This window comes from Bos indicus, chromosome 12, assembly GCF_029378745.1.
Source record: "Bos indicus isolate NIAB-ARS_2022 breed Sahiwal x Tharparkar chromosome 12, NIAB-ARS_B.indTharparkar_mat_pri_1.0, whole genome shotgun sequence".
Taxonomy (NCBI): domain Eukaryota; kingdom Metazoa; phylum Chordata; class Mammalia; order Artiodactyla; family Bovidae; genus Bos; species Bos indicus.
In genome coordinates, this window is record NC_091771.1 from 80,648,024 (window position 1) to 80,673,778 (window position 25,755).

General features: G+C 42.9%; 1 protein-coding gene across 3 annotated transcripts in view; it reads right to left on the reverse strand.

Annotated features, from left to right (window-relative positions):
* Nucleotides 1-25,755, reverse strand: part of NALCN (sodium leak channel, non-selective) — a 314,747-nt gene that overhangs the window by 203,421 nt on the left and 85,571 nt on the right. For all 3 annotated transcript variants that reach the window (XM_070800447.1, XM_070800448.1, XM_070800446.1), the window contains 3 exons: nt 9,611-9,753; nt 9,380-9,484; nt 1,852-1,938 (listed from right to left, as the gene is read on the reverse strand). In XM_070800447.1, coding sequence (XP_070656548.1) covers nt 1,852-1,938; nt 9,380-9,484; nt 9,611-9,753 — 335 coding nt within the window. The remainder of the gene's footprint in view (nt 1-1,851; nt 1,939-9,379; nt 9,485-9,610; nt 9,754-25,755) is intronic.

The following is a 25,755-nucleotide window of genomic DNA, read 5'->3' on the forward strand; positions in this document are numbered from 1 at the left end:
TTTCTCAGCTGGAGAGAGCATGGGACAGGGAACAAGAAGGCCAGGCACGAGACCTGGTGTCTCCGTGTTGGTTGAGGTCAGGGGACTCAGGCACCCATCTGGGTCTCCACTTCCTTGTCTATGGAGGCCAGCAGGCGATGCCAATCTTTCCACAGCACAGGGCTGTACTGGCCTCACCATGAGTCATTACCTGCCCCATTCCCTTGGTCTTGGTTTAAATACTGCGGCATCCACTGAGTCCGAGGAGCAAGGACTGCAAATGACCTAGGCCCACAGCATGCCCTGCTACTTCTTTAGCACACCCATCTGTCCTGGGATTGCTAGTTCAATGCTGTGCCTTCCCAGCTGGTGCTAGTCGCAAAGGCTCTGTCAGTACAGGACATGAGAGATGTGAATTCGATGCCCAGGTTGGGAAGACCCCTTGGAGAAAGGCATGGCTACCCATTTTAGTATTCTTGCCTGGAAAATTCCATGGACAGAGAAGTCTGGAGGGCTAGAGTCCATGGGGCCCCAAAGAGTGGGACATGACTGAGCATAATTCAATGCTGGGTTTTCTCCTCACTCCCTATAGGACCCTGTAAGCTCCATGAAGAAAGGGGCTGTGCTTGTCTTGTTCAGGACTATCTTTGTGTCAGTAAATATCAGCTGGTGGATTAATGAATCTTGTAAGTGAAAGTACTCTTTAGGCAAGAAGCTGCTGTTACTAGAGTGGTTGTTATTATTGTTATTACTGTAGTAATAGCAGTAGTAGAGGTAGTTATGGTGGTTTAGAAGCTAAGTCGTGGCTGACTCTTGAGACCCCATGGACTGTAGCCCGCCAGGCTCCTCTGTCCATGGGATTTTCCAGGCAAGAGTACCAAAGTGGGTTGCCATTTCCTTCTCCAGGGGATCTTCCCGACCCAGGGATTGAACCCAGGTCTCCTGTGTTGCAGGCAGATTCTTTACCAACTGAGGTACAGAGGAATAGAAACTGAATTATTTGCAACATTGTCACCATCAAATATATGACAGAAAGAGAAGTGCAGGATGGTATGTAATAGTATTGATATTCATCATAAACTCTTCCTCTTTTTCTGATCCATCCTGTAAATGGATCGAAACAAATAAATATATGATTAAACTGCCATATAAGTACAGCCTACAGTAATGGTTCAGAGGACAGTATTTTGCTTCTTAATTGCCAGTCCTTGAAATGTACCCCACCTGGAGAAAGACCCAGAGGAAAGACAGAAGGTGTGTTCTCATCATGGAGCAGGTAATAAACCCTTCCCAATATTATGGGTAAAAGCACGTTAGTCGCTCAGTCATGTCCAACTCTTTGTGACTCCATGGACTGTAGCCTGCCAGGCTCCTCTGTCCGTGAATTCTCCAAGCAAGAATACTGGAGTGGGTTGCCATGCCCTTCTCCAGGAGATCTTTCCGACCCACCCTTCTTACATCACGTTGCTTAGAAAGCCTAGAGGCAAAGAACAGCAGACTGTGTGTTACACACAGTTCCTTCCCAGGAACACGGCAAGGCACCCACGTAAGCCAAGTATGATCTTGACTGCCCCTCCCCCCAGATAACTCAGGCCTTTGGAGAAGAGAAGTTTTATAAGATTCAATGAGACAACAAAATTCCTCATTGATTCAGTACCACTGGTCTATTACCTGTGTGCATTCGTTCACTGGAAAGTTACCAAATCCCTAGTGTGTATCTAAAGAGATGCTAGGTCCTGGGGATACAGGATGGAGCAAAATACTGCCCACACATTCGGGCAGATCTAGAGCTTGGAGCGCTATGGGTTTCCCTGTATAAAAGAAGTCAAAGACTTTTGTGGGGTGAGTTTTAGAAATGGCATTGTTCCGCACCTGGAGGCAGGCTGGGGCGCGTCCCTGGGGCTTGTTGACATCCACGGCTACCAGCTGCCACCCGCCAGCAGCATCTTCATGAAACATCTTCAAGACAAAGAGGGAGATGAGTCAGAAACACTTCCAAGGGAACATTGAGAGCTCTAACTTTGACTCCAGCTTTTTACATTTTTATGTTATCAAAGATTTGTCTTCTTACACTTTTATATTTACAGCATGAGTCATTCCAGTAATGTTCATTTTAACACTGCAAACTTAAGTGCATAATAATAATAAGGATAATGGCTTGCATTAATTGAGCACTTGCTATGTATCCGATCCTTTCTGCCTTGAATATGCTCTGCATAGAATTACTCAAATATTCTTCTTTGTAAGACTTTACAGTAGGTATCTTATTCCCATTATGTTGATTATTATATATTAGATCTCAGAGAAAATGATAATTAGAATACCAAAGCACGACATGCTTTAACAAAAAGTGGCAAATTTTTATCTTTATTTAATGGAGAGTTCTCACTGAACCAAAAGAAAAACATTCTCAGGATGAATAAGAAATGTGTGTGTAGCCTAGAGAAAGAGGGGAGTGCTGTTTTAATGGTAGGAGAATGACAAAGCACTTAAAAGTCTTTCTGAAATCAGTTTACATAGGCCACAATTAATCTGCTCAGCAAAAACTTTATGTACACATTTATGAAGGGAAGAAGTTTTTTTTATCTTAAAACACATATATGATGAAATTCAGGATTGTACAGGATACTAAAATCTCTCAGTCATTGAACTGGACAACCAAGTTGCTGGATGTGTAGGTTACCTATCTTACACTGCACTACCTCAAAATTTAGTTATCTATCAATAATGCACTAAGCTGGAAGGCATTTACCACTTATAAGTTTTTCCCACTAATATATATCTTCTTTTCAATTCCTTAGGTGTGCATGTACGAGTGTGGTGGAATAGGGTGGCTCTTTATTTTTTAAGAAAAGTCACAGCTACAAGCACTCACTGTTTTATTCCTGTCCGAGTTCACTATTTCACACATGTAAACACTTTCTTTGCCATCTTTATGTCTTCCTGTTACACTGACCCTGTGATCATTAGGGTAATTATTGATGGAAATATGAGATGATGCCGAGATCCCATTACCTAGGATTTATAACTTCAAACCCCTGGTAACAGAGGTAGTAGACCAGTTTTTTTTTTTTCCCTCATATGAGGAAGGCAGGATTGTAGATCCCCCACCAGGGATCAAACCCAGGCCCCCTGCAGTGGAAGCACTGAGCCTTAACCACTGAACTGCCATGAAAGTCCTCATATATGTATTTTAAAAATGACAAAGTGGAGGTGCACCTTTACACAAAGGTTCTCTGATTCAAGGTCCCAATTACAAATGATTTTTTTTCAGCTGTCCATTTACAGGACTTTGATTCCTTTTAGAATGAATCCTAAAAGGTATGCTGAGTGGTAGAATCAAGCACAGGCATCACAAATAGGCTCATTCTCAGAATACGTACGTTGGGTGACACGCAAACATGTATAAGAGCCTTTTAAAATACCTGTCAAATGTCTCGAAGTCTCCTTTTAAGGAGAAAAGACAAAAGCGATCCTGCCAGTCACTATTGCATTAATATGTTATTTGAATATTTCCATATCAATAAAGTTCAATCATGACTTAGTGGTGTTCATTTATTCTAATTTTATAACTTAAAATCAATAATTTATTGCTAGAGTTAATCTTCTTCCTCTCTGTCTCTGTTTTTTTTTTGTTTTTTTTTTTTACCAAAATGCTTCCATAAACATTCTCAAATGTATATCTTTGAGCATTGTCCAGAATTTTTTTAGGATAAATTACTAGAAGTGCAATCTCTTTGTCAAATACTTTATATGTTTTTAAGGCTTCTGATACATACTGCCAAACTGTTTTGTAAAAAGCATGCTCCAATTTACAGTCTTAGTAATAATGTATGAAAGTTGCCTTTTCTCCACCTTTCATCCAAAAAGAAAACTTTTTGTTTTTTAAGAGAAGAGATGCCAGAAAAAAAGATAGTTCATTGACAGCAGGGTCTGTAATGACTAAATTAAAAGGAGGTAGGATCTCAGTGGGCAAAACTGAGTGGGGGAAAAAAAAAGACCCTTAAGGCCAAGGAAGCTGGTTTTGAGTGCCAGTTCCACCATTTGCCAGGTACATAATACTGGATCAAATAATTAACTTTCCAATTCTTATCTTTTTTAATCTGCAAAGCAGAGACAATAATGGTACCCACTTCACAACATAATCATGAAAATTAAATAAGATGGCTTTAAAGTCAATAGGGCAGACCATGCTGTGATTTGCTGTGACAGTGTATGAATTAATGGAATATTCCCAATGAGCACTCCGCTCTTGGTACAATCACATGGAGATCCACGGAGACTTCAGTCTTGAGAATCATCTCATGCTTATCTGTTTGCAACTGTTTGCTAGGGTCTTATAAAGCATCACTTGATTTAGCTAAGAAATTTGCTTTGAGGAGTGTTCTAGTTTAGGCAGAATATCATCATCAGCAACAACAATAACAGATTACTTAATGGTAGGTGGAAGAGAATGAATCTTGGTAACAGGAACAATCACTAGCAACGGAATTAAAATTCCAAACCCAAGACATATATACACATTTGTTAATGAAAAGAAAATTCAAAATTTATTTTGAAATTCACAGGCTCTTTGGGTTCTTTCAAAATCAATCATTTAAAAAAAAGGGGGGGGAATAGTCATTATCACACAAAATAATGAGGGTAGATACTTGACTTGATTTTGTTATTAAATAATATATTCCATGACTCAGGGTTACAAAACACAATTCTCATTTACGGCTTCCTGTGATGAATGTATTATTCCATTACTATAGTTTCTTATTAGAAGGAGCTCACTATTGTACCTCCTACAATAGCCCTTCCCAGAAACTGCTTTCACTAAATTGCTTTCTCACATATTTTAATGATGTATATTCATGTGGAAACCAATGGTCTTAGAATGCAGTAAACACATTTTTACTAAAGTGTTGTCTTGGAACATAATGTGGTACACAGTCTTTTTATAGAGGAGAAGTTCTTTTCATTCTTAATCACATGCCTTTTCATCTATGCCTTTCAGCCTTTTAATCTGAGCTACATATTTACACAGAAGTTGTTCAGGTATTGGAGGAACCCGTATTCTGAGAATGCTCACGGACCTACAAAGGAGGAAGAAGCCCTGTGTCCTTGAATCAACTCCACCCTTATCAGTCTTCCATCTTCTTCAGAAGACATGAACCAGCAAGTCAGAGACAGTGACAGACCCAGGAATGATTGCTGTCTTTAGACAATCAGAAGATTTATTTACGTGACCTTGGGGCTTCCCTGGTGGCTCAGACGGTAAAGCGTCTGCCTGCAATATGGGAAACCCGAGTTTGATCGCTGGGTCGGTAAGATCCTCTGGAGAAGGAAATGGCAACCCACTCCAGTACCCTTGCCAGGAAAATCCCATGCACAGAGGAGACTGGTATGCTACAGTCCACGGGGTTACAAAGAGTCAGACATGACTGAGCAACTTTACTTTTCCAATACGCCCTTACTGGGCCATGCTTCGTATATACAAGTTGGGTGCGTTTTGATGGGCAGAGGCTGTCTTGTGTCTCTCATCTCATAAAACATAGCCTTTCGGGGCCCTACAGTTTGGTCGTTCTTTCAGTTCTAAGCTCATCCCTATCATGAACCAGCCTAGATCAGAGGACCCTGCGACTGGCCACAGATATCCAAGGTGAAGTGTCTAAGGATGGGCATGCAACTCTAGACTGGGGATTTGTCCACAGTCCACTAGCACATCAGCCCATCCCAACATCCAATTCTGGGCCAATACCCGCTACGGACCTGTAGCATGGCGTCAGACCCGCCTCTGTGGGCTGACACAGGGGACGATGGCATCCTGATGTATGACTCTCTAGCACTTTAACCCAACACATAACTGAGCAAATAGCAACAGTGACCCGTGTCTAATAACTACAGGCACCAGAGACACCCTCCCCATTGGAGTTCAGGCAAACTACTGATTACTAATCCGAAAATTTCCACATCATTTTCCCTATGTTTTCCTGCGTCCTGCTCTATTATGGTCTCCACAAGACCTTTGGCATTAATTTTTCTGTAATTTGTTTCTGTGCTGTGACTTGGAGGGAAGTTGCTTTGCTATTTTAAAGAAAACATTCTCATCTCTGATTCTCGTTTGCCTCTGAACAGCCTGTATCAGAGCCAATTCCTATCGAACCTCCTAAGATGTTGGAAAGCCCCTACTTTATCCTATTAATGTGTATAATTTCCCTTTCTACAAACACAGACCTGGGAAAGTCCAGGGACTTAGAAGCATCACTGAGTCCACCAAACCCTCTTCGGCTTTCTATGAGGATGCCTTATAGAGAACAACTGCAGACGACCTACATACTAGAGGAAGGTGAGAACTGGCTTCATTTCAGAAAGGCTGTGTGCTTCACATACACAACCATTTGCATTTTATTTCCTGAAAGCCCATCTGCTTTATTAGAATTAGAAACTTCCTATTCAGTGTTTTAAACCAGCTAACGAGAGGTCCTTAGGCACAAAGTTGTGTCAGATTTTACAAATGTAACAGAATCATGGCAGAGGACATCTCTCCCTTCCACACACAAAAAAGCATCTGGATCACTTGCTGAGGGGCTGGGGAGAGGCTGGGCGGAGCCTGCGGCCTGTTGCCAGGCACCCCAAGTGGTGGTTTACCAGAGAGGCTGCTGCAGGAGCTTTCGGTTGCCTAGCAACCGGGTCCTCAGCCACAGCGTTTTTCTTAATGAAGGTTTTTCACAATTCTCTGTGTGATTACCTCTGTCGAATACCTAGACGCATTACCTCTGAATTACTGGCTTATTCCTCCTGATTAAGGGCAATTTTGCATCCAAGCAATTTTGTACAACTGTGTTCACAGCCTCTCCACATTTCACTTCCTGGGAAAATTACTGGCTGATTTGGTGGCATTTCCAAACACCACTTTTCCAGCTGCGGTTTGACAAGTAAGAGTTACTTAATGAGCATTATGTGGTTTGAAGGACGTTTTAGGTCCTCTCTCGGGAATATCAAATGTGGATTCTGTGTGGAGTTCATAGCTGTATATTACACTTCATTCTCAATGTCTATTCTGGAAAACACACCTTCACGAGGGTGTCACTCTACTTAAAAGACAAGCCAACAATGCACTTGGTACTGTATAATTTCTCAGAGTTCATTTGAAAAAATGAGAGCAGAAATATGTGGTGAACTCACTGTAGGTTTTCCTACATGCCATCTGTGATATAACCTAGATGACACCTAAAAAAATCTTTCATGGAAGTTGAATAGCAGTTTGATAAAACTGAAAATATTAATACTATTTCATCTATAAGGAACTGGTTAGACTATTCGAACTTTCACAACATTACGAAGATGCTGCATAAGGCTTTTCCAAAGATGAGCATGTTTAATAGATTTTTGCTGTTAGCTGTTAAATATAATTATTATTTTTGTTACCTTTGCACTTCTCCTTAATTTTATTCCTCTTCTTCCCCATCTCTACCCCAGTGAGCCACTATCCTGAATTCTCTTCTTTAAAAAGTTAATACATAGTCATAAATGTAATTGTTTTTAAAAATAAAATATTATTTAAAGTAATAATTATATAATTATTAAAAGTTCAATTTGGAGATTTTCAAAGTAAAATTTTTACCTTGAATCCTTAACAGAAATCTTTGTCTTAGTAGACATGTATATATATTCACAAACTTAAATTTATCTTCAAATTTAACGTTAATAGTTATGAGGCATAAAAGCATTTCATTCTCAATTTAGGAATTTTTATTATCTTTCTTTTTTATAAAGATTCAAAAAAAGCCTCTTGATGAAAGTGAAGGAGGAGAGTGAAAAAGTTGGCTTAAAGCTCAACATTCAGAAAACTAAGATCATGACATCTGGTCCCCTCACTTCATGGCAAATAGATGGGGAAACAGTGGAAACAGTGTCAGACTTTATTTTTCTGGGCTCCAAAACCACTACAGATGGTGACTGCAGCCATGAAATTAAAAGACGCTTACTCCTTGGAAGGAAAGTTATGACCAACCTAGATAGCATATTGAAAAGCAGAGACATTACTTTGCCAACAAAGGTCCGTCTAGTCAAGGCTATGGTTTTTGCAGTAGTCACGTATGGAAGTGAGAGTTAGACTGTAAAGAAAGCTGAGCACTGAAGAATTGATGCTTTTGAACTGTGGTGTTGGAGAAGACTCTTGAGAGTCCCTTGTACTGCAAAGAGATCCAACCAGTCCATTCTAAAGGAGATGAGTCCTGGGTGTTCTTTGGAAGGACTGATGCTCAAGCTGAAACTCCAGTACTTTGGCCACCTCATGCGAAGAGTTGACTCATTGGAAAAGTCTCTGATGCTGGGAGGGGTTGGGGGCAGGAGGAAAAGGGGACAGCAGAGGATGAGATGGCTGGATGGCATCACCAACTCCATGGACGTGAGTTTGAGTGAACTCTGGGAGTTGGTGATGGACAGGGAGGCCTGGCATGCTACAACTCATGGGGTTGCAAAGAGTCGGACATGACTGAGCGACTAAACTGAACTGAACTGAATACCAGAAAAAGATATTTATAAATCTATTCTTCCTTTCTAATCAAATAAACAAATACGCAAAACAAAGCCAAAAAATAAAAACAAAGAATTTTATCTGAATTACCCTTTTATGTAATAAATGCCATGCTATTTTTGTATAGTATGGTCACTTCCAATTTCTTAGAAGCATAGGGGAAACCTTCTGAACATTCAGTAATTCCTCAAAATTCACAGGAAAGAATTTGGAATTGAGGGGTCTTTTTCATAATTTATTCTTTTATGATTACTTTGTTCTGAATGAAATAAATTTTCTAGTGAACAATTCTAATCATTTACATATGGGCCATTATATTGGTTTGCAAATATATGGGTATTTATAAAAATGGGAAATTCTACAGTTGCCACACTTAGATTTTTTTCTTTGGCTGGGCCAAGTCTTAGTTGCAGCATGCAAATTCTTAGATGCAACATGTTCTAGTTCTCTGACCAGGGAATAAACCTGGACCCCCTGCATTGGGAGTATTAAATCCTAGCCACTGGATCACCAGGGAAATCCGTCTAGTTGCTATATTTTATCTTCAAGCCCTTTGAGGACATGTGAAGGCAGAATCAAATCAAAAGTACCTAATAAATGTGATGATAAGCCTGGTTGTGTGTCAAACGTACCCCTGGAACTGTTAAAAAAAAATAGGTGCCATCACCCCCAGGGTCTGATTTGGTTCTTCTGGGTGTGGGCCTTTGCATCTGTAAGTTTAAGCAGCTCCCTCAGTGAGTCTGGCCGCCAAAGCCCATGATAAGGGGCGTTTCTCAAGTTCCATCAGTTCCCAAGGGTGGTGCAGAGGGACACGCCCAGTTCGAGAGAATGACGTCATCGTCTGCGGGTGACGCCATCACCCCCAGTAGGTACCTGCGTGGTGGCCGTGGAAGTAGTGCTGCTTCTCGACCCCCACATCTGTTGAAACTGCACCCTGATTTCTGCAAATGTTTCTATAATGACAGCGATGAACACGTTCTGCAAGAAAACGAGAGACCACACTTACCAAAGGCTGGGCAAGAGGGAGGGAAGACCATCAAAACCAAAAGATCTGCAGAAACTGCCAGAAAACATAGACCTGATGAGGAGGAACTGCACGAGTACCTTAACAAGCCAGGCCAGGAAGAAGATCAGGGTGATGAAGTAGAAGTAGGAACGCCAGCGGGGAAAGCTGTCGATGGCTCGGTACATGAGGAACACCCAGCCTTCCTGGGAAGCGGCCTCGTACACAGTGAAGATGCTGGTTCCTGCCCAGACAGAGTGAGGGGGAGGCAGGCTGAGTTGGGGTGGACTTTTGAAATGAGAAGACATTTTTCAGAAAAACAATATTTATCCATGATCATTTTCTCAATGATAAAAGCACTTCTAAAGGGACTCAAATCACATGCAACGTTTATTGTTCTTGTTCCTCGGGATTTCTCTTTTTACTTGAAGTAACACTGCTTTACAATGTTGTGTTATTAACAGTTTCTACTGTTCAGCAAAGTGAATCAGCTATTCCTATACATATATCTCCTCTTTCTATTTGGATTTCCTTCCCAGGTAGGTCACCATAGAGTCTTAAATAGAGTTCCCTGTGCTACACAGTAGGTTCTCATTCAGTTTAGTTCAGTCGCTCAGTCATGTCCGACTCTTTGTGACCCCATGAACCGCAGCATGCCAGGCCTCCCTGTCCATCACCAACTCCTGGAGTTTACTCAGACTCACATCCATCGAGTCAGTGATGCCATCCAGCCATCTCATCCTCTGTCATCCCCTTCTCCTCCTGCCCTCAATCTTTCCCAGCATCAGGGTCTTTTCCAATGAGTCAGCTCTTTGCATCAGGTGGCCAAAGTATTGGAGTTTCAGCTTCAACATCAGTCCTTCCAATGAACACCCAGGACTGATTTCCTTTAGGATGGACTGGTGGATCTCCTTGTAGTCCAAGGGACTCTCAAGAGTCTCCTCCAACACCACAGTTCAAAAGCCTCAATTCTTCAGCACTCAGCTTTCTTTATAGTCCAACTCTCACATCCATACATGACTACTGGAAAAACCATAGCCTTGACTAGACGGACCTTTGTTGGCAAAGTAATGTCTCTGCTTTTTAATATGCTGTCTAGGTTGGTCATAACTTTCCTTCCAAGGAGTTAGCATCTTTTAATTTCATGGCTGCAATCACCATCTGCAGTGATTTTGAAGCCCAGAAAAATAAAGTCTGACACTGTTTCCACTGTTTCCCCATCTATCTGCCATGAAGTGATGGGACTGGATGCCACAAAGCTAGTGGAAGTGATGGAATTCCAGTTGAGCTATTTCAAATCCTGAAAGATGATGCTGTGAAAGTGCTGCACTCAATATGCCAGCAAATTTGGAGAACTCAGCAGTGGCCACAGGACTGGAAAAGGTCAATTTTCATTCCAATCCCAAAGAAAGGCAATGCCAAAGAATTCTTAAAGTGAAAAGTGAAGTCGCTCAGTCGTGTCCGACTCTTAGTGACCCATGGACTGCAGCCCACCAGGCTCCTCCCTCTATGGGATTTTCCAGACAAGAGTACTGGAGTGGGTTGCCATTGCCTTCTCCAGAAAAACAGCTGCTGCTGCTGCTAAGCCGCTTCAATCGTTTCCGACTCTGTGTGACCCCATAGACAGCAGCCCACCAGGCTCTCCCGTCCCTGGGATTCTCCAGGCAAGAACACTGGAGTGGTTTGCCATTTCCTTCTCCAATGCATGAAAGTGAAAAGTGAAATTGAAGTCGCTCAGTCACGTCGGACCCTCAGCGACCCGGTGGACTGCAGCCCTCCAGGCTCCTCCGTCCATGGGATTCTCCAGGCAAGAGTACTGGAGTGGGGTGCCATAAACTACCACACAATTGCACTCATCTCACACGCTAGTAAAATAATGCTTAACATTCTCCAAGCCAGGTTTCAGAAATATGTGAACTGTGAACTTTCAGATGTTCAAGTTGGTTTTAGAAAAGGCAGAGGAACCAGAGATCAAATTTCCAATATCTGATGGATCATGGAAAAAGCAAGAGAGTTCCAGAAAAACATCTATTTCTGCTTTATTAACTATGCCAAAGCCTTTGACTGTGCAGATCACAATGAACTGTGGAAAATTCTGAAAGAGACGGGCATACCAGACCACCTGATCTGCCTCTTGAGAAATTTGTATGCAGGTCAGGAAGCAACAGTTGGAACTGGACATGGAACAACAGACAGGTTCCAAATAGGAAAAGGAGTATGTAAAGGCTGTATAATGTCACTCTGCTTATTTAACTTATATGCAGAGTACATCATGAGAAACACTGGGCTGGAGGAAGCACAAGCTGGAATCAAGATTGCCGGGAGAAATATCAATAACCTCAGATATGCAGATGACACCACCCTTATGGCAGAAAGTGAAGAAGAACTAAAGAGCCTCTTGATGAAAGTGAAAGAGGAGAATGAAAAAGTTGGCTTAAAACTCAACATTCAGAAAACTAAGGTTCTAATTAGTTATCTATTTTATACGTAGTACCAATAGTGTTATTCTTGGGATTTTGATAAAGTTGTTTCTGAGTTCAAGCCAGGGCAATTTAAATATTTTTAGCAATAAAATAATTTTAGGCTATAGCATTTGCTGTAACAATGTGGAAAATAAAACTAGCATTCAAGTCAAGTAAAGATATAATAAAGAAAGGACGTGTACCATATACACTTGGGGTTTAACACTTTTAGGTGCTATAGTTTTAACTGAAATGAAGTAAATTGGAGAACTGGGTTTCATTTGAAATCACGTTCTCATAGGACAAACTAAAGTAACCAAAAATTCATGTAATGGAGCCCATCTTTGGTTTCCATGGTGTTTACTGAACACCAAAACATAAGGTAGTAAATCACTAAATAGGGCTTTGTATTTTCAGGGAGAATTCTCTCATTGAAAATACTCCTAACAATGCAAAGAAGGGCAAGGGAACAATATGTGGGCAGATTTTTGGAGGTATGATTAAGAGGAAAGTCAGTATTTAACCTTCATGGCATTATGAGTGTGTGTCATTATGTCCCTCTTTTGAAAATGGGAGAGAGAAAGCACATCAAGTATACGGAATCTGTCTAAGGCACAGAGAATAAGTAGGGGAACTGGAATTAACCCCGTCGTTCTGGAACAGGGACTTGCATGTTTGTGAGGCAATTAATTCTGTCTCCTGCTACCTGTACCCTGGTTTCCCCATCTATAAAACCGAAAGATAGACAAATACAACATAGAGAAACATTTTCACCTCAACAAATTCCACTGCTATCAATGAATTAAATTATTAAAGGACATATAACCAATATCCACCCATACGTGGGCTCATCACCCAGAAATTGAAAACTAGAAGGCGCATACAACCAAATGTCCAAACTAAGACAGAGGTCACTAACGTTGGCTGACTTCTGACAGCCTCTCTGGGTCTGTGTGTGCAGGAAGAAGAATCAGAGCATCAGCGAATTCCAAAGCACCCAGAACAGCAGAAAAGTGTAGCAGCAAACGGGGGCAAATGAGAAGTAACAAGGATTAAAAGAAAAAAAGTACTCATTTGGTACCACCTTGCCTCACCAGTAAAACCACTTTATCAGTTACCTCACCATTCGCAGCACTGAAGCTTTGAGATGAGATCAAAAGGCCATATAGAAAAAAAAAAAAAAGCATCTGTATATTTACATGTATTTTCTAAGTTAAACTTTGTTATAAGTCATAAAGATTCGTACTTGAAATGTATTTCTTCAGAGAGAGAATTTCTAAACGCCCAAGTGCTAAATATAGAATACTTCTAGAAAAGGGGAGTTGAAAGCTTTAACTACAGGATTCACAAATGGAAAAGAAGTGTTGACAAGACTGAAGCTGACACGGGCAGGAAAGTTGAGGCGTTAGGAGAGCAGTCCCAAGGATGCTGAGCCCACAGGCCAACTAAAACACTCCCCACCTCTGGAGCTGGGCAATTTCCACGGAGGCTTGAGCTTAGAGCCGCAGAGCAGAGGTCATGACTGTCACGCCCCTGCCTTTGAAGAGCAGAGATTTTAGATCAAAAGAGCTCGGGGGAAATTTATTTTCCATTAGTTGATTAAAAAACAGAAGAAAAGTGTGCTGAGCCACAGTGAGCATGCAGCGACCTTCCTTAGCATTCAAATCGTCCGCTCTTCTAACCTGTGTCACCTTCCTGGGCCTCAGGCTCTGCCAGTGAAGATGTCTGTGGGTCACCACTAACACACAGAATAAATGTTACTTAGTAGCTTTTGCAATTTTCTCCAAAAGCAAGCAAAACATATCATGCGAGAAATGTGGTTTCTTCCAGAGTGTTTGAGCTTCATCACCCACTTTTGAAAGATCTATTGGAAAGTACATTCAAAAGAAATCAAGGCCAAAAGGGCAAGACTTCATGTAATTCTTAGGGAGTTGACAGTTATGACATTAGAATTTCACAACAGTCCAAAGTTAGAACCAAGTATTTGGAGGAAGTACTGAGGCTTTCTTGTCTTCGCATTTGGGGGCACTTATTGTTCACATTTCTGCATTATCATGCATAAGCAAGGGAAATAAGAATTAACTTTAAGGTAAGGTTGGTCCGTCTACCTCAGAAGAGCCACAATAGTTAGAATTTTTTTCTTTTTTTTTAATTTAAAAAATATTATTTGTTTTATCTTTATTTTTTGGCCATGCCACGGAGCTTGCAAAATCTCAGCTCTCCAACCAGAGACTGAACCTGAGCCATAGCAGTGAGTATTCATTGGAAGGACTGATGCTGAAGCTCCAACACTTTGGCCACTTGTTGTGAAGAGCTGACCTACTGGAAAAGACCCTGATGCTGGGAAAGACTGAAGGCAGGAGGAGAAGGCAGTGGCAGAGGATGAGGCAGATGGCATCGCCGACTCAACTGACACGAATGTGAGCAAACTCTGGGATACAGTGGAGGACAGAAGAGCCTGGCGCGCTGTAGTCCATGGAGCTGCAGTCGGACACAACTTAGCATCTGAACAACCACCACACAGCAGTCAAAGTGCTGAATCCTAACCACTAGACCACCAGGGAACTCCCTGTTTTATTTCTGAATAAAACCGAACTAGTAAATAAACACAGGTACAAAAGATCAACCAAGACTGGGATGAAATCATTCGACTTTCTTTTTTTTTTCAGCGGCATATTAAAATCTGATTCAGGTCTAAGTGGGATGGAAGAAAGATATCTGAGTGATATTGACCAAATATAATTTACAATACATGTGATAAATATAAATAACATACGATTTTCACTAAAAATAGTTATTTGTGTTATGATAAACATAAAGTTTCTATAACTTACAATGAAAGACTTAAGCAGGGTGAAAATAGACTGCCTTGATGTCCTGCTTTCCCAGTTTCGAACCAATCTGTGGTGTAGGTGATAGTAACTGAAGTAGGTAGGCCTTTAGTATCAGGCTTTACGATAACCTGGCAAGAATTTAGGCTGTGCTCTGTCAAAGCCTTCAATTTCCTTTAGTGTCTTGGTTTCTGTCTCTCCTGCTGTCTTTAGATTTCCCCCTAAATTTCTTCTAAACTGACTCTGTGTCTTGCAGCTAGGTTGTAACCCAGTTATTAATATTATTTTGACCCCTGTTACTGTGATGATACAGTGTTGGCGAGGGAAAACGTCCTATAATCTTATGATTAAATCTCAGGGGTTCTGACCTTCAGAAGAATTTCTTAGCCTTTTTGTTCTTGGTTTGTGTGATACAGAGAGGCTGAAGGGGGCTCTGGTCATCTGCCTGCCCTCCTCTGAGGACAGATGAGGCTCTGAGGAAGCAGATGTCCTCTAGGACATGACTTTCTCATGAAGAACAGAGGGCTGTGGGCTTATTTCAAAATGGTCACTGTTCCTCTGCCCTGCAGGAACTATATGGGAATTTTTCTCTGATCATCACCTTAAGAACCAGGTATGTCTTCTGCAGGTAAAACTCACAAAAGCCTTGGGTCCCCATAAAATGGGGGGATTTTTCAACTCCTAATCTAGTCCATGTTCAGCCTCCAGCAATTACTCGATTTTAGTTTAAGTATCTCTGGCACCATGGCTTCTGCCCCTGGGAAGCAATGATTCTCCATATTTGCTGTCTCTCCAGATTGCAAGGCATGAATGTGCCCTGCAAACTCAACTCTCTGATAGATCTAAGAGCCCAGCTGACTTTCAGAATTGCTGGTGTTCAGTTTGTTTAGCTTTTCTCTTCTTATGAGAGCAGGATTGATAACTGCTAAGCTCTTCACATGTTAAAGCAGAAACCAGAAGCCATTAAATAACTTCTTATTGGTTTAAGGTATGGGTCAGAAATAGCATGGACAAATGAGCATGTCTGGTTAAAATGAGAATTCTAAATTAATGCGCAAAGGCATGATTCTCTGTTGACATGTAGCCTGTTAGTCACTCAGTCATGTCCAATTCTTTGTGACCCCATGGACTGCCGCCCGCCAGGGTTCTCTGTCCATAGGATTTTCCAGCAAGAAAACTGGACTGAGTTGCTATTTTATTCTCCAGGGGATCTTCCTGACTCAGGGATCAAACCCAGGTCACCTACATTTCAGGCAAACACTTAACCATCTGAGCCACCGGGAAAATCCTAAGTGGAAGTGAAAATCCTAAGTCACCTCCAGGCCCACCAGGCTCCTCTGTCCATGGAATTCTCCAGGCAACAATACTGGAGTGGGTAGCCATTCCTTTCTCCTGCGGATCTTCCTGACCCAGGGATCGAACCCAGGTCTCCTGCACGGCAGGCGGATTCTTTACTGTCTGAGCCACCAGGAAAGCCCACATATAGCCTGCTTGGTCACAATTTGGCTTCTGCACTAGTAACAGTGTAGGGGTGAAAAGATGGTCCCACGCCATGTCAGAATATTTCTGCACCATCTGTGTGTCTCCCCTGTTAACACCTTTTCCTCCTTACACCTTAATTGCTGCCTGTTCTTCTGCTTGATTTTAACAACACACTCTAAGGCACCATTCAACACAGACCACAGAGGGACAACAGGACAGTGGAGAAGGAGGAAGGAAAAAACAAAACAAAACAGTTCTTCATGGGATATGGTCCCAGTATCCATTATATAACAGCACAACAAACTTAACCAAAGCCAAGGAGCTCTGGGCAGCTGTGATCCAGGCAGCTCATGCCTGGAATGAAGTGGCTCTCCACGCTGGCCAGACTGCCGCACGGGCCAGAGCTCCTCTGGCCAGAGAGCTGACCTTTCGAGCAAGTACTGGACTCACTGACATAAGAGCAATCAGGCATTTGCAGTGTGGCAGATGGCGTGATGCTCACTTTTTCACCCCTGGTCAGGAGAACGACAAGAAAATCAGTCCTGGAAATACCACCTAGCCTCCAATGTACATAGAAATATGTCTGGAATATGGAGTGATTATTCAGAGCTTTACTAATCTTTTGTTTAATTATTATTCAGCAGGTATATACTCCTACTCATTCTTCCTCATCAATAATAAGAAAGATTATAATTACTTGATAATATAGTTATTATTGAAAGTGAAAGTGAAAAAGTGAAGGTGTTAGTTGCTGAGTTGTGTCCGACTCTTTGAGACTCCAAGGACTGTAGCCCGCCAGGCTCCTCTGTCCATGGAATTCTCCAGGCAATAATACTGGAGTGGGTTGCCGTGTCCTTCTCCAAGGGATGTTCCCAACCCAAGGATCAAACCCGGGTCTCCTGCACTGCAGGCAGATTCTTTACTGTCTGAGCCACCAGAGAGGCCCCATATTTATTATATTTATGATTATATTTATATAATTTAATTTATAATATAATAATTGTCATTAGCTGATGTACCTCAAAAATTATACTCTTGACAGAGGGTTTTCATGAACCTCCATAACAGGTTCACTCAACAATTCTGCAGATTAGGAATAAGAAGATAGGGCAGGAGTTGCCTCTTTTTGAGAGATGAGGAAGTAGAACTGAATGTCTTACTCAAATCTCTTATTTGATTGACACCACCACTCTTTGACTTCTCATCAATGGTGCTAACTTAGGAATCAGGAATAAGTACCCACTATATTAGCTGCGTTTTATAATTTTCTTCAACTTGAATAAACCTGCTATTACTTTGACAGACGTATATCACATTGCCAGCAGTAACTGCTGACGCTTAAAGGGGGCACCATCCACATAGCTACTTGAGTAAAAGGCTCTTTCCTTTGGCCCATTTAAGTTTGCCAGCCTTTTAATCCTTCTGTTTTGACCTCAGAGTCTTGGATCTCTCTCCTTTTAAAAAGAGACAAGAGACCATCAAGAGCCTGACCTTATTTGCATGACAGATTCTCAATGTCTCTTGCTTCCTTTTCCCCAAAAGCTTGAGTTTAAGGGCTGCATGAATAGGACTAACACACCATTATGTATCTTATTCTATCAGCGGGGTGGAGCAGTTCAAAAAGTTTGTCCAAATTTTCAAGTGTACAGTTTCTTTCTTTTCCTCCCACCAAGATGGTCAACACCACAAGAACAGCTCAGCCTATGAACATAAAGAAAAGTTTATCCGGACAAAACGCAGCGAAGAAGCTGAAGGTGCCAGTGAAAGAAACAAAGCAGAGAGCAGGTCAGGGAGAGGGTCTGCTGGAAGTTTTCAGAGAGAAAACGCGTGTCAAAGGAAGGAAGGATGCCTCAGACAATGAGCTGAGAAGCCGACTCTGAAAGCTGGCCAGGCAGCTCCACTGCCTTCTTGGAAGAGCTCCAGACCTGGACTGTCTGCCTTGATTTCTAAGAAGAGATGGTGGCTGGGGCCAGCTGGTCACCCACAGCAGCTGCCAGGGCTCCTGGTGCAGGGAGAGCAGGCCAGCTTTGCTTGCGAAAGGACGCTCCATAGCCCTCACTGGCAGTCAGAGATGCTGGCTGCCCTTTGCCAGCTCCCTCTCCAGGGATCACTCTACTTCCTTCCCAGCCCACCCCCATCCCCCTTCCTTCTGCTGCCTCAGGGGACCTTTCTCCCATACGTGTCCTCAGCAAGGCAAAGTGAAGTCGCTCAGTCGTGTCTGACTCTTTGCGACCCCATGGACTGTAGCCTACCAGGCTCCTCCCTCCATGGGATTCTCCAGGCAAGAGTACTGGAGTGGGTTGCCATTTCCTTCTCCAGGGGATCTTCCTGACCCAGGGATTGAACCCTGGTCTCCCGCAGTCCAGGAAGACGCTTTAACCTCTGAGCCACCAGGCAGTTTTATTCTCAATCGGCAGCACTGGGCGCTCACAGATCCTAATATCACTCTGCTCACTGAAGCAGCTGCCCTAGTGTTTTAAGCCCATTTACAGAGGAAGAAAGGGCTTCCCAGGTGGCCCTAGTAGTAAAGAATCCACCTGCCAGTGCAGGAGATGCTGGAGATGCGCATTCGATCCCTGGGTGGGGAAGATCTCCTGGAGGAGAAAACGGCAATCTGTTCGAGTATTCTTGCCCAGGAAATTCCACGGACAGAGGAGCTTGGCGGGCTACAGTCCGTGGGGTGGCAAAGAGTCAGACATGACTGAGCGCAGCTCAGCGCAGAAGCAGCACAGAGGAGGAGACTGGGGTGGGGCAAGCGGAGTCTTTTGTCCAAGATGGGATTTGAACACACGTTCCTTGGAGCCCATTCTCCGTACCACTGCGCTGCTGTTTGGCTGCTTTTCTGGAAATCTCACGGGGCAATGAGCAGGCAAGAGCAGCAGATTCTGGGATGTCCCTGGCATGGACTCCTCAGCCAGAACAGGGCTTGTCACCATTACACAGGTCTCTGGGTGCTTGGGCTTCCCTGGCAGCTCAGCAGTAAAGGATCTGCCTACAGTGCAGGAGACACAGGTTTGATCCCTGGGTTGGGAAGCTTCCCTGGAGGAGGGAATGGCAACCCACTGCAGTATTCTTGAATGGAATATCCCATGGACAGAGGAGCCTGGTGGGCTGCAGTCCACGGGGGTCACAAAGAGTTGGACGTGACTTAGCAACCAACTAACAACTGGGCACTTAGCTCCCACTTCGTCTTGTGGATAAAAGCCTAGACCTAAGGACAGTCAGTCTCTGGGCAGAGTGACGGCAGCCTAGACTGTATTGGGGCAGCTCCCGCTGAGGGCAACTGCAGCCTCCGGGACATAGAGCCAGAGGAGCAACGAGACGGGCTCCCTGGAGCTGTCAGAGATCACACGGGTGGAGAGAACCACCCGGGGACCTGCAGGGCCCTTTTCAAAGGCTTTGGTTCTCTACTGACACCCTGGCAGGTTCATCCTTCTCTCTCTCATTTCCTAAATGAGGAGCCAGTGGCTCAGCAAGGCTGCGACGCTTGCCTGAGGTCACCCAGCAGTGACCGTCTGGAGCCGTGTTCCCAGGCATCCATGCCTGCCTCCAAAAACTGTTCTTTCCACTCAGCCACGCACGTCTGAATTTTCTGAAACTTTTTTCTTGGCTTGGTTTGGAGGAATTTGAACAAATTCCTGTCTGGTGTACTTTGCGAAAGCAAAATTCTGCTTTTAAAATTAAAAGCCCCAAGGAAAGGGAGGGGGGAGGAGGGGGAAATTCCTCCAGTGTTTTTGGATTTGCAAAGGTTCTTCTGGGTTTCTGTTCACGGTGGGGAGAGGACAAGGATGGGCCTCCTCTCCATGCCCTCGGTATTCCTCAGATTATTGTCTCCCATGACTAGATGGAGATAGTTTCAACTCCAGAGTATAAAACCTTAAAATATAGCAAAACTGTACTTACTTTCACTGATGAGGAGGATCTATGATGAAAATTAAAACCACCTAAAATTCAAAAGTGACTCTAGTTTTGGTGTGTACCTTCTGGTCATTCAGCGATATGATCTGAAATTCTGACTTTGTTCCATGATACAAATATAACCATTTGAGAAGTAGAACATATCACTAACACAGAGAATTTTTATATAAAATACATTTGTTTGACTTTAATGTAAGTGGGGATTCCCAGGTGGCTCAGTGGTAAAGAATCCTCCTGCCAATGCAGGAGATGCAAGAGATGAGGGTTCGATCCCTGAGTTGAGAAGACCCCCTGAAGTAGGAAATGGCAATCCACTCCAGTATTCTTGCCTGGACAATTCCATGGACAGGGGAGCCTGGCAGGCTACAGTCCACAGGGTCACAAAGAGTTGGACATGACTGAGCAACTGAACACACACACATGCGTAAATGGCTACTTTTTAGAAGACAGCTATAATTGGCTGGGTGTTTTGTCCTTTGCTTATCGATACCGTGCAGGGCCCTGTGGGGCTCCTGGGCTCCAAGTCTTTCTTTGTCTCCCGTTTCTTTGATTATAGGAAACAGCCACCTTTCCGCCTCCATGACCTTTCCTGAGCCCCAGTGGGCAGATTCAAGCAGTTGTTCATTAGGGAAGGGAGAGGATGTGAGACCAGGGAGAAACAAATAGTGGAGAGCAGCCTTGGACAAAGTTCTGCTTTCCCATCAATGGACACACACAACATCTTTGAGCTGTTTTTCAGAGACTGAAACCCCCTCCAGGTGAAAGAAGTTAATGATTAATAATGGTAGGTTGCCCACAAACATGTAGACCCCAGACCAGTTGGACTTGAGGGTTGATGATGCTGACGCCTCCTTACCCCACCACCACCCATCAGAAGAACATCCACAAGCTGCTCACACCCTCTTCGAACCGGTGCTATAAAACTACTCACCATCTTCTTTGGGGGAGGGAGTGTGCCGTGCTCAGTTGCTCAGTTGTGTCGGACTCTTTGTGACCCCATTGACTGTAGCCCACCAGGCTCCTCTGTCCATGGGATTTCGCAGGCAAAAATACTAGAGTGGGGTGCCATTTCCTTCTACAGGGCAAGGCAGGGTAGTAGAAACACAGTTTTTCCCTGTCCTCCCACAGAGCCTCCCTCTGTGGCTCCCTTTGCCTGGCGAAGTAATGAAACGATTAGGGCTGCCATATGCCTGTCCTTCAGGATGACTTCAAGGGACAGAGGTCACCCACCAGCCACACAGGAGGCTGACTTCAGGAAGAGAGAAATGCATACTTTGCTTGCACTGGCCCATTTTGGGGTTTTCTCTTATAAGCTTGTATGTGCTATGGCTGAGTCATTTCAGTCATGTCCAACTCTTTGTGACTCTTAGCCCACCAGGCTCCTCTGTCCCTGGGATTTTTCAGGCAAAGAATACTGGAGTGGGTTGCCATGCCCTCCTCAAGGGTACCTGCCCAAGCCAGGGATTGAACCTGCGTCTCCTGCAGCTTCTGCATTGCAGGCGGATTCTTTACCACTGAGCCATCATGGAAGACCTCTCTTACAAGCATACTTTATCTCGATTATTACATTGACGAATAGTAGCTTCTGTTCCATGGGCACTGTTCTCAGAAATGGCTGGCATCCAGGGAAATGTCAGTCTGAAAAAATGTACTATTAAAAAATTTTTGTTTAAACATGTTAGAGTTTCCTACAAATACCTGAGGCAGATTTGGGTAATTCAGGAAAACAAAATAAGGCAAAGTTCAAAAAGGCTCCCTATAAAACAGCTCTTTTTTCCTCACAAAGATCCCACTCTACTAACCTTGCCCTGAATTACTGGCATGCTGAACCACAGGAATTCATACTCTACACATACTCTAAGCTGAAAGAATGAGGTCTAACCGTAGATCTAAAATAACAAGGTAAAATTAAGAATTTAACATCCCATAAAGACTTAAGATTCTTGGAAATGTTCAAAGGAGATGTTTTAAACATGAGATTGTTACTTTTTAAATATAGGGTTTGGATTTCATGACTAAATCATTATGATTTAACAATATGAATCACTGAATTATTTCTGAAGAATAAAAAAAAGTATAGCTCTTAAAAATAGGTATACTTTATCTCATTTCAATGCTCTTAAAAACTTGCCAAAGGAGTGTTATTGCTGAAAAACGTTAACACATAGGTAAAATCCTAAGCATAACAGACACATACTCACACATACATATTTCTAAACTCAGCCACACCCATAGAAAGTCACATACTAGAAAGGACTATCAGTCTAAAACCTGTTTTTCTAGGCAAAGAAATATGAGAAATTTTTAGTGCTGGAACAGGAAATATTTTGGCAAACCACCAAAACTACTTTGAACTCACAATGATGTTACTGATGATCGTAACAATGGCCATCTCAGGGGAATATAAATCTAACCCTATAGAGTTTGGCGAAATGTAGGGTGTATTTTTCCTTAACTGTCCATCAAACCATACTCATTGGAAGCTTCAGCACATCATTTATCTATTAGCAGAGAGTTCCTGAAGCAGGGTGTTTGATGATTTTTGGCAAGATTCTAGAATAATGTCACATGGCTTCAGTGAAATTGACACTGTGTAATTCTACAAATCTGATCATTTTATTTCATAGAGAATATGCTCATCTGAGCCACTGCTGACTTTGCCTTTTTGACCAAAACTACACAAGTCTCACTGATCCATTGTAGAGTCAAGAATGCAAGTGTTCTTAATTTAATCACGTACACTTTTCATTAGTCAATCTGGTTTTCGATTTTAAAAGAAAAAGGTAAGAGGTTCCATTAGCTGTAGCATTTTCAGTCTAATTGAATCCCTTAAACTTAACCTGTGATAAAGCTGAGTTGCTCATCTTCTTGCGCTTCCCCAAACATGCCCTTCCCCAAACATGCTTCCCCAAACATAACTCTTCTGGAAGTTAACAATGACTCCATTTAATCAGTTATCACTCAAGTCAAAAACCTTGGAGTGATCTTTCTCTTTTAATACTCAGCAAATCTATCGGGAAGCCCGTTAACTTAGAAGCACTGTGTATCTAGAATCTTCTCCCACCTCCACCGCTACCACCCTGGTCCAGGGCACCAGCAACTCTCTCATGGCTTATTACAGCCTAATGGTTCCCCCTCCTCTGTTGCTGCTTCTCCTCAGTCTGTTCCCAAGCCAGCAAGCACAGCGTTTCCGGTCAGTCTTGTTTATCCACATCAAATGCCCCCCAGTCTCCCATCTCACTTAAGAGTAAAAGCCAGAGTCATTGTATTGCTACATAAGGCTCTCCACGATCTATCTGTCCCTGGTTGTCTTTCTGCCTATGTCCCCTTCTGCTCTCAAGATGAGCGCTTCCACATATCAAGGGAGAGAGTATTGAGCACGCTATCCCCCAGGGCCTTTGCACCAGGTGATCTCTTTGCTTTGCACACACTTACCCTGAGAGCCACAGGGCTCACTCCCTCACAGTAATCATATTTTTATTTAAAGGAAGATTTCACAGCTACCCTACCCCAGATCGCAACTCCTGCTCACACATCCCTGCTCTCCCTCACCTGTTTTCCTTCTTAACATTTATCACCACATTACACACGGTGTGCACGCTCACTCAGTCATGTGCGACTGACTGTTTGCAACCCCATGGACCCTCTGTCCATGGGGATTCTCCAGGTGAGAATACTGGAATGAGTTGCCGTTTCCTTCTCCAGGGGATCTTCCCGACCCAGCAATTGAACCTGTGTGTCTTACATCTCCTGCATTAGCAGGTGGGTTCTTTACCAACTGCACCACCCAGGAAGCCCACACTCAGTTTATTTTACTTGTTTATCCAGATTATCTCCTATCTCCTCCAATAGAATGTGGAAGCCTCAGGAAGGCAAGGACTTTTTGTCTGTTTGGCTCACTATATCCTAGTAGGTCCTCGATAAACAATTGTTAAATTAATAAAAATATGTTCTCAAAATAACTGATTGTCCAGGAAAGGAACTGAGAGGAAAACAGTCAAGGAACACATACATATACACTAGAAAGAAAAGAAAATCAAACCTGAGTCAGATAATAGGATATGCATGTTTGGAATGTATAAAAATCCCATTAGTCATTTGCTAGCTACATGACTTGGAGAAAGAGCAAATAAAACACAAGAGGACATGTGAAATTTTGAGACCAGGGCCAGACTAATGTAGGAACAGGTGGCATTTTCCTAATGTGTTCCCTCTACGGCAGATGGTGTCTGTAATTTACAGCCTGCACAGTTCCATTGCTATGATTTCTCGAGTTTCTAGTAAAATACAACCATGCCCAGGGGGCACCTTCCCTATGGCACATCCCACACAAACCCAGGAGCCATTCAGCTCTCTCTTCTCTCTATTTGAACAAATGGACAGAAGAATTTCTCAACTGAATACAGATCACAAATTATACCGGTCGAATGAATTTCCTAAGTCACAGGTCCACTTAATATGCACGAACCCATCACTGTTTAAGTTCCATGAACAGCCAGCAGCAGCTGGGTCCCGAGCAAAGGCGGGTGAGTAGACTTTGCCTCTAATGTGTCATCTGGAAGCCGTAAGATGTGTTAAACTGTGTGCACTTGATTTCTCACCCAAAGGTTACTGCCTATTAGTCACTCACATTTCTTGCTGGTGGGTGGAGGACAATGCTGGGAAGTGCAAGGGCATTGCTCCCTAGAAACTAACTGCCTCCAATGAAAACCTAAGGAAGAACTTTCCAAATGGAAAGAAAAGCTTTTCAAATAAGAACAGCACTGGGTGGAAGCTTGGAGAGGCCTCAAGGAGGAACACTTAGTCAATACAAAAATAAATAATCCGATAAAGACAAAGAAGAAATTCCTAGAGAAACCAAGATGCCTACCTAGGGACTCTGTACATGTGTGCTCAGTCGCTTAGTCGTGTCCAACTCTTTGTGACCTCAGGGACTGTAGTCCGCCAGGCTCCTCTGTCCATGGGATTCTCCAGGCAAGAATGCTGGAGTGGGTTGACATTTCGTACTCCAGGGGATCTTCCTGACCCAGGGATCGAACCCATGTCTCTTGTGTCTCCTGCACTGGCAGGTGGATGCTTTACCACTGCGCCACCTGCGAAGTCTACAGGCTCTCTTTGGAGCTCAAATTTCATAAAATGACATAAAAAAAGGCAAAAGGTTGGATATGTAACTCCAAATAAATAAATACATCAGGTTGGCCAATCTTCATATATAATGTGTCCAGAAGGTCAGGGTTAAAAACGAGGTTGAAGTTTGCAAAATAATAATGATTCCTGGCAATGTGGAGCATGAGGATAAACAACAGAGGGATCTAATACCTTGAGGAAGAGAATCATTAAACTGGATAGGCCATGATCAAGAGTTTAACAAGGAAAGGCATGTTCAGGGATGTGAGGGAAAGAAAAGGTGGGTGAGGTACCCTTAGCACACTACCTAGGAGGCATCAGATAAACTGTTAGTAAGTCAATAAGCTGTCATCCCTGAGAAAAACTGGTAAAAATGATAACAATTATAAAACCAGAAAAAAGTCAATGTAACCTTGACTTTGAGAA